The sequence below is a fragment of the Lactuca serriola genome, chromosome 5 (assembly GCF_051521515.1).
Source record: "Lactuca serriola cultivar US96UC23 chromosome 5, Lser_US96UC23_V15, whole genome shotgun sequence".
NCBI classification, from domain to species: Eukaryota; Viridiplantae; Streptophyta; class Magnoliopsida; order Asterales; family Asteraceae; genus Lactuca; species Lactuca serriola.
The window spans coordinates 260216480-260225994 of NC_136412.1; the positions used below are offsets into that span (position 1 = coordinate 260216480).

Below are 9515 nucleotides of genomic sequence, written 5' to 3' on the forward strand. Positions count from 1 at the left end.
ATGGGAAACTATAAGAAATGGATCCGAGAAAATAACGGACCAGGTTTACTTCCACCCGAGATACAACCTGAGAGAAGTTTTGAGTTCAAGGGACATATTCTATCCATGCTCAAGGACATACCTTTCACCAAGAAAAAGTATGAAGATGCTTTCAAGCATATTGATGGGTTCAAAGACATTGCCAATTATTTTCATGTTCATAACGTGCCAAGAGAATTAGTGCTACTAAAGATGCTTTCGGTCACTTTTACCGGTGAAGTAAAAGTTTGGTTGAAATCTCTTGCACCTAGATCCATTACTATTTGGGACACCCTTCGTGAAGCTTTTATTGAGCAATTTAACCCACCTTCCCATATCTCAAAGCTCAAAAAGAAGATAACTAATTTTCAACAAGAGTTGGAGAGTCTCTATATGAAGCATGAGAGAGGTACAAAGGATTGCTTAGAAGTTGCCCCCAACATTATTTGAATGTCCAACAAGAAGTTTCTATTTTCTATGATGGGGTGAATGTCACAACTAGACAACTTCTTGACACCCAAGGGCCAATGACGAAGAAGGAATCAAATGCTATTAAAGAGTTAACTGAAGAGTTTGTAAAACACTCACGAGAGTACCATAATCCAAGAGAGGATATTACAAGAGGAAAATGAGATGGAGGAAATGAGAACCTTGCTGCAATCATAGCTAAACTTGACTCTGTGGATAGGCGAATGATAAAGTTAGATCAATCCATTCATGCCATAAGAGTTGGTTGTGATAATTGTAGTGGTCCATATTTGACAAAGGATTGTGATTTAGATGAAAATGGGAACCACAAGACACAAGTGTTTTATTCGAGTGGTGACATGTATGATGAAGATTGGAGGAAGCTTAAGAATGAATGGTTGCCATATGAAGAGTTTAAGAAACAGAAAGATGAGAAGTATAGACAAACCGGTCAAGGTTGCCATATGAAGAGTACAAGGAACTAAGGCTATGTTTGTAATAGTATTTTAGAACCTTTTTATTTTTACGTTGTAACCTATGTTTCAATATTAATTGGGACATCCATGGTGTTTTAATAAAATGAAGTAACTTACGTTATCTTAAATTGTTTTAATTAAATTGGGATTTTCCGCAACACAATAACTTAAAGCGTAAAGAAAAAATTTTAATTAGTTGTGAAAAGTGGGAGATGTCAAATAATAAGATGGCAAACTATCTAAATAGTTTTAAAATATCATTGAACTAAAAATAAATAGAATCTATCAAACGTTTATTTTTGTTTTTAAATGATCATTATAACAGGAAAAATCTACTATTTTACAGTGGTTTTTTAAAAACAAAAATAAACATATTACAATCATGGTCTTTTAAAAACAAAATTAAAAGTGTGTTAGCTTCTTACAACGTTTATTTAGTTTAATGGTATTCTAAAATGTTTTCGATAATTTATTACACATTTATGTCATAGACTCTACTAAAAGGAAATGCTTATTTAAGTCATCCAATGTTTTTTTGTTTTATTTCGTCCAAACACTTAAAATTGATTAGTGGATGTTGGGATTGCCTATTTTAAACCACTTATGTTTTTTTGTAAAATTATTTATTAGTTTACATGGTACCAAAACATAATTTAAGAAATAATGTTTGGATTAGTTTATACACTATCAAAACATAGCAAAACGATAAGTTACTTTTAAAATTTGTAAAGTTATGGTTATACATGTAAATAACTAACAATGACATGTTTAGTAGGAAAATGATATGGGTGTTGCTTGTCATGAAAGAAGAAAAACGAGACTAAATTTTTTTCGGGTTAAAACATGGGTAGTGATTCTTCCAAGACTTATTTTTATTCATCCACATAATTTTATTGTTAATTGACAAAATTGCCCCTTATGACTTCATCTAAAAATTTTAAACTTTGTAAGTGTGATGCCCTTGTATCTGTCAGATGCTTCTTCTTTCCACGCCGGCAGCCCCTTTTCCTGCGCAAAACCTTTCCTGCGTCGTTGTAAATCCATCCTCACAAATGGAAGCAAAAATACTCCCTTTCCAATACAACTCAAAGATCCAAAACCCTACCTAGGTTAAAAGATCATTTCTGATGGTGATCATACAACTTGAAGAGGATGAAGAACATCAAAAACTCTCACTCTCTCACGACCAAGGATTAAGATGAAGGTTTGTAGGGAAGGTCTTTGAGCAACATTGGCTCTCTTTTCCCCTTTTCGACCCAAAAGGCCACCCCTATCTCATCATTATTCATCCTTGTTCCATTGAAAACGACGATGACGGTGAAGACGATGATGTAGATCGTCGACGATGCACACAAACAAACCCAGGAGAGCCCCTTCACCGAAGATTTCGCCTTCAACCCTTGTGTTTTTGTTGTGGTGGTGGTGTTCAGAGATTTCGTCGGAGGTGATTAGCGAAGATTTCTACAGATTTCTAATGGTGGTGTTGGTCTGAGATTTTCACCAAACAACCCTTCACTCCATAAACTGATAAACACCATTAATGTCATCACTTGCAGGTGTAAGGGGAGTTAAATCGAAGAACTGATTTCAAAACAATAAAAAAAACTTTTCACTGTCAACAATTTTCAAAGGGTTATTTTTCAAAGTTTTCCAATTGATTAATGTATTTCCTGCAAGAAGCAAACCAAAAGACGGAAAGAAGGGTGTGTCTCCAGCATACCCAAGAAGGAAGAAAGATCCCCCTATGTTAATTTGGAAATAAATGTTTGGGTTTCTCTCTCTTCTGTAAATCTAACGAGGGGCATAGTTGTCAATTAAATTTAAAATTCAGTGGATAGATAAAAAAAAAAGACGTGGAAAAACCAGCACCCTTAAAACATTAGTAAATTGGTTTTAGGGAAAAAAATGGAATATGAGCCATTTCAAATCTACTTTTGTTTAGTCTAGTTCCATAAAATCTTACCAAACCAAAAAAAAAAATTGTTAATATAATTAATTTTCATGTTTTATAATTTGATTTACAAAATCCATACAAAACAAGGAAACAAATAAAAACGAGTTGAAGGAGAAGACGAATGTAGACCAAAACGTCCTTAATGAATGTCATGTGCATGACGCATGACGTCTCATATCTTTATTGACAACTTTTATCATAAAGGCAAAAGTAAAACGTATATGGACTAATATTGTAAATTAAGAATATGTTGGAGGACTATTCTTGTAGTTTACTCTCCTTCTCACAATTTACATGTGTCACCCTTATCTAACACATGTTTTTGCAGTTCGCACACATATTGTATTTTCTCGCGGGACCTACCAAATCGTTTCTGTAGAGTCTAGAAGATAGACCACATCCATTGTTGTATTTGTATGCAAGAAGCAGAGAGCTCCAAAGTCGAAGCTCAATTCCCACTTTTCTTCAACCAATGGAAGCACTTATTGTCGCATTTTGACTCACGTACACATTCCTTCCACCCCCTTATATAAACCTCATTTGTTTAATTTCATTTTCAATTTCAATTCCAGAGAGGCAGAATTGGATTTCCACACTTACAGATTAAGAAGCCAAGAGGAGAGACTCGGTGCGGATTAATTCTCCCCTCAGATCCTCTTTAATCTCGCTATATATAATACCTTTGATTCAAGGTTTTTTCTTCAGCATTTTTGATTCGTGGTTTTTTTTTTGTTCTTCTTACCTTGTTTTATGCGATTACTTTGTATCTCTTGTGATAATAGAGTTTTGATTCATCAAGTTACGTGGAAATTCTACCAATTAGTTGATTTTATACGGAATTGTTTTTTTTCTTTTTCAACTTTAACGTACCAAAATTGTTATTATCATGCTTATTTTTCAGATTTTTAACCCCATGTAACTGTCTTTTTTGTAGTTTTTACAATGTTTTGATATAGTTATTGGTTTTTTTTTCTCCGAGAACAATAAATGTATAACAGGAACTGTGGTATCTAATTGTTTGAGAAAGAAGAAAGTAAGAAACTTGAATCTACTGTTTTCATGAATTTTGTTGATCTTCTATTTCTTCTTCCATGTTTGTTATGTCAGAAAAATTTGAGGGTTGTTCGCTTTCTAACTGCCTTAACTACCACTTTACAACTTTATTTTGTTTAATAATGATGTTATTCTTTATTTTCTTGCCATTGTTTTATAAACAAAGCCTTAAAGGTTCCATGGATTGCAAGAAAACACATATAATGCCTGATGAAATTACAAAAAATAAATAATAATAATAATAAACAAAAAAAATCCAAAGCCTTGATTACCTAGGGTTTGAGGCAAACATTTTTGAGAAAAGTGTAGGGGAAAATGGTTTATTGGCATATCTATTTAAACTATAAACTGTTTCTTTCTTTTAATATTGCCTTTTCATTACTATCTTTTAGTTCTTAATCTTTCTTTCTTATTTCACTTGAACGTTTTAAGAATTGTTTGGGTTTTTATATATTTAATATACTATTACCTATTTTAGTTTTTAATCTGCTTGGTATATATTAAACTTTTTTCTAGATGAATAAAAGTGAAAATTCAACAGGTGGGTGTAGTTATTTTCATTTTCAAGTGTATGATTACTGATTAGTTTCTTGTCTGCAGACTATGGATCTCGTAGGTGGACCCCAGAAGATTTTACACAAAATCTCATTGGTATATATTATTCTTCTTGCTAATTTCATTGTTAAAGGCTAACAAGAAGCCATCTTCAAGGTGTCTGATAGTAAATAACATGTGTTCATTTGTATTCAATTTGTTATTCAGAATGATCACATGATACTTCTGTTGTTGTGGCACATTCTTCATTTAATTGTTCAAGTCATATACTTTGTTTGGGAGAAGATGCGTGCAATTGAAAGCTATCTTATAGCAAATGGAATTGTGAAAACATATGAAGATCTGAATTTAGACAGAGTGAAGTATCTTGGAATTGTGGTGGATAGTGATGAAGCTCGTGAAACCTCAAAAGTTATTGAACTTTTGGAGTGGATTTCAGATATTGGTGTGAAAAAGGTCTGCCTTTATGATAGAGAAGGTAAATTTGTATATGACTTTATAAATTACATCACATAATGTATTAACATGTAGTACTGATGTTTGTATGTATGTATGTACGTATGTAGGAGTGTTGAAGAAGTCCAAGGAACTGTTCATGGAGAAATTTGATTCTATGGTATATTCTTGAATCTTGATATATTATATAAAAGAATGAAAGTACAATAATATAATCCTTTAAAATCGGTTTCAATCTCTATTGCAGGAGAATTCAGAAACTAATCAAAAAAGGAAAATGGATTTTGAATTTGTTTCAATCGTTGATGGAAAAGAAACAGTTGCTAAAGCAGCGAATCTGCTATATAAAAAGTATTATTCTGATCCAAATTCAGAAAAACCATTCTTTACTGAAACCTATTTGACCGAAGCACTGAGGATCCTAGGTATTTTTTTTTTATTTTACTTTCGCACTTTTTGTGCATATGGTAAAAAAAAACTAAAACATATATAATTATGACATCATTATTTTACGTGCTACTAGGTTCTAATGAGCCGGATCCTGATCTTATACTGATTTATGGTCCCACAAGGTGCCACCTTGGTTTTCCAGCATGGCGTATTCGTTATACAGAGATGGTGTAAGTCTAGTCACCTTTATTTTAGTAGAATTTGGGTTGAAAAAAGAAGTTGACTTCTTTGAATTTTGACTTTTTTTATGTGAGATAGACACATGGGATCATTGAAGAACAAGAAGTTTGGTTTGATTTTGAAAGCCATCAACAAATACACCAAGGTGAAGCAGAACTACGGTGAGTTTACTAGATCTGTTATTTGTTGATAACTATTTTATATGTCCAAACAAGCATTATACGCATTAAGTTTTTATAAATAACGCTCTTTTTTTCTATATTTTATATGTTTTGACATATACCTTAATTAATTACCAGGTTCTTAAGATACTATGGGTACGAGGAATCTTGTTACATGTGGTTATGAGGTTAAGGGGAGTAATAACCTTATGTAAATCTTCCCCATGTGATTTTTTTCTTGGTTTTGTATTTATGTCAATAAAAACACTAGACAAGAAGTTGATTCTGTATATAAATGTAGCAGAATCTCTGTGTTTTGTGCATGTATGAACAATTGGGATGAATGTATGATTGTATTATTGTAATATGGCTACTGAGAAATGGAGATGGGATCTAAACAATTGGGATCAATAAATGTTTGTGTTTTTAAATATTTAGAAAACCAAAAGTTGTTTATCTTATTTATTATTGTTGGGATATCTTCTTATGTATGGCTATTGTGATAATTAGATGACTGCGATATCTATTTAGATCATGTTGAATACACTTTGTGAAATGTTTTGACCCTAGTATGCTTCGGTATCACAAAACCACCAACAATTTTTCCCCATTTTGAGTGCAATCCTTGATTTACGAAACAACATATATACAAACCAAAGCTCATGATGTCTTCAAAATTTCCATCTTAGTATATTACACATTCCAAATTCTTGATAATCAAGGGGTGTTACTTTGGTAGTTGGTACAAACTTTTTAACTCACTAGACTATAACAAGTTGTGTTTCATTATCCATTCATTACCGTATACAAAGGCAAGTCCAAGCTTCTTGAAGCGGCTACCATTCATTTAATCATTCACTAAATATAAGGAAGATAAACTTGATCCTAACTGTAACTTGCAGTTGCAGCCTAAGTATACTTGCATGTTCGCACACATACCTTGGGATGATATACAACATGTGCTCAAATTTCTAAGTATAAGCTTTCCACATTGAATTTAACTTCCAACTTCGTATTAGAATGAAATTCAATATCTAGTCATTAGAAAATATAACTGGACTTTAGTCCCATACTATCACATGCTTGTGCATTAAGTCTCTATTAACCCCTTTGTCAAGTGGTTCGCTAAGTTTTGTTGACACCGAATAAACTCTACGATTATCACTCAATTCATGATTAATTTATGAACCATGTTGTGTCTAACACCGACGTGATATATCTGGTTATATGTCTTACTCAAAGTGGTAGCACTATTACAATGAATATAAATGAGGGATTTTGGTTCTAGCCACTATGGAATCTAAATAAAAAAAATTAGCCATTTTTCTTTTTAACCAACAACATCCAATACTACAAATTCATATTCTAGTTGAGTTAGTAATGCAAGGTAGTTTCTTGGAAGCCCACAAAATGTAACCTCCTCCAAGCAAGAACACTCACCCGCTTGTTGAAGAATCATCTTTTACATTGGTGATCCATCTTGTATTTGATTATGTGACAAACCATAATTCATGGTTCCTTTAGGTATTTAAAATACTTTCTTTATTGCTTGCTAATGATAAGTATTAGATTAGAGAAAAATCTACTCGATCTTCCAATAACATAAGTAATATCTGACATTGTCATTGTCATAGCGTAAATCAAGCAAACCATATCCCTTGAGAACTTGATTGTGATACTGCTTCACCTGGATCTATGTGAGTGCTCATTGGAAACCAATTTTCATAATTAAATATCTTGAATACTTTCTCAATATAATGGATTGAAATTGGCCAACTCAACTATCACAAGGAGCTCTTTAACTAGATCTCGCCCCTCGATTCACACCATCTGTCATGTTTAGGATCATATTAGTCTAAATAAGTGTGCTACGCACCTCCTAACTCGTATTCAGTTTGACCTAAATCCCATTTGGTATTGTGTAAACCCCCAATTACATAAAATCATCGATAACACTAAAATCATCAAGATTATTAGTAAATCATCATTTTTTATTTGTCAGATTTTAATTACATTAAATCTAAAGGTTTTTAAAGTTGTGTTTGAACGGTGTATGGTTATTCTACATTTAAACTAGATAGACGGTTTAATACTTTTCCTTAATGAATTCTTTATCATGCATATACAATTATAGTATTGTCTATCTAATTGTAAAGCAATTTAATTCAAATTATCTGTCTCAGCAAAACAATACAAGAATCTTACAAACATATGATAATTAGGATAACGCCCTCACATGATTAGTCTTAAACAACATCAAAATAATCAAAACATTAAAATTGATGAAAGCCACACACAGAAAAAAAAAATCATAACCCTAACTAGAACCATCATACTATAGTTTGCTTCAATTGGTTTTTAAACAATGTGTTCAATATGATGCTACCCAAGTATCTTATTCCATTGCTTTTGTATTTCTATAATCTTCTTTTCGAACTCATTCGTCCTCGTATCCTTCCATTTGGAATTAATTTGATGTGTTGAACGATCCAAACCCCCAAGTTGTTTAAATTGATACAAAACTATTCCAAAAAATCAGATGATCTTTGTTAATTTCCTCGGTTATTATCTTCCAAAGTGTCGGTATAAGATTTTGCCAACGCTACTTCTTCATGTTCAGACCATTGTTTGCATCTTTGGGATTGACTAGGAGTGGAATCCATTAGAAATGAAATTAGAATGAAATTAGAGAGAATCGGAATGAAATGGAAGAAAAGACGTGGTTTTTAAAGTGGTAGAAAGTTGTAAATAATGGGTAAAAAGGATTTATAAAAAATTGAAATTTGACAATTGGTCAAAAAGTCAACAAGAGAGAGAGAGAGAGAGACATATGCAACACTTTAGGTAGCCCCGAATAGGCATTCAAATGGTGGTACCGCCCGAGGAAGGGTCATTGTAGTCGGCAGTACTGCGCACGACCAACGGTTGTTGCTCTTCCACTACGTCAACAGATAACTCGGTAAGTAGTCCATAAAACCACTCAAAATATGCACAATCTTACTTTTTATTTGGAAAATATTGGCAACCAAAGACATGTTTTACATGGGTTTTATCGGCCCATTAAACCGAAAAGTTAGTTTGAATACCACATAATAGATATTAGAAAGAGTGTTGTTAAATTGACACTTTTTAGACATCCTATTAATATTTTTATTAAAAGTCAACCTATTATAAATTATTTATAATTTATTTTTTCAGAAAACAATGTAAATTCAATTAATAAAAATATCTTAAAAATCAAAGAAGGCTCTATGGAAAACTGATACATCTTTTTAGCCAAATTGTTGATTTCTTTGTGTGCACCTGTAAATTTGGGAGCTTGAGCGGCTTGATAGTGTATCGCTATTATTCTTCTAAATAATTAGTCCACGAAAATGGTTTTTCTAAAATCTAAAATCCGTAACACGTGTCCAAAATATGGAACTTCCGACAATATGGTCATTCTCGAAAATGAATTAAAAGCTGATTAGATATTAGATATTTTGCCATTTTGAATGGCCACTTTTGTGATAATCCCTATTTTTTTTAGTTTAACATGCACCACGATAATGAATATCATTTTTTGTGTACCCTGTTTTTTGAAGTCAGCTTAATAGGCACCACATTAATGAAAGGTCATTTTTTGTGTATCCTTATTTTTTTTTAAGTAGCTTAATAGGCACCACGTTAATGAACGTCATTTTTCCGTCAATTTTTGTACCCCTATATTTTCTTAAGTAGTTTAATATGCACCATATTAAAGCT

At 32.3% G+C, this 9515-nt stretch overlaps 1 protein-coding gene and 1 non-coding gene across 4 annotated transcripts; one reads left to right on the forward strand and one right to left on the reverse strand.

Annotated features, from left to right (window-relative positions):
* Nucleotides 1-360: 360 nt before the first annotated feature.
* On the reverse strand, nt 361-466 carry LOC145055957 (small nucleolar RNA R71). Its single transcript, XR_013685500.1, has one exon. It is a non-coding gene; the product is annotated as a small nucleolar RNA R71 (small nucleolar RNA).
* A 2838-nt stretch (nt 467-3304) lies between these two features.
* On the forward strand, nt 3305-6202 carry LEW1 (Undecaprenyl pyrophosphate synthetase family protein). Of its 3 annotated transcripts, none has more exons than XM_079002281.1 (9): nt 3305-3420; nt 3489-3608; nt 4570-4620; nt 4732-5002; nt 5091-5140; nt 5228-5405; nt 5504-5600; nt 5689-5771; nt 5910-6202. In XM_079002281.1, the coding sequence occupies exons 3-9, from the start codon at nt 4573-4575 to the stop codon at nt 5915-5917; spliced, it is 735 nt and encodes a 244-aa protein (XP_078858407.1). In that variant the 5' UTR covers nt 3305-3420; nt 3489-3608; nt 4570-4572; the 3' UTR covers nt 5918-6202. The 3 variants fall into 3 exon arrangements, with proteins under 3 accessions (XP_078858407.1, XP_078858408.1, XP_078858405.1); XM_079002282.1 differs by having other exon boundaries at nt 3489-3544; XM_079002279.1 differs by having other exon boundaries at nt 3362-3544.
* The last annotated feature ends 3313 nt before the right edge of the window (nt 6203-9515 follow it).

Coding starts and splice junctions, on each gene's coding strand:
- LEW1 (XM_079002281.1), top strand. CDS start 4,573: ATGGATCTCGTAGGTGGACCCCAGAAGATTTTACACAAAATCTCATTG. Junction 4,621..4,731: donor TTTTACACAAAATCTCATTG/GTATATATTATT, acceptor TTTGTTATTCAG/AATGATCACATGATACTTCT. Junction 5,406..5,503: donor CGAAGCACTGAGGATCCTAG/GTATTTTTTTTT, acceptor ACGTGCTACTAG/GTTCTAATGAGCCGGATCCT.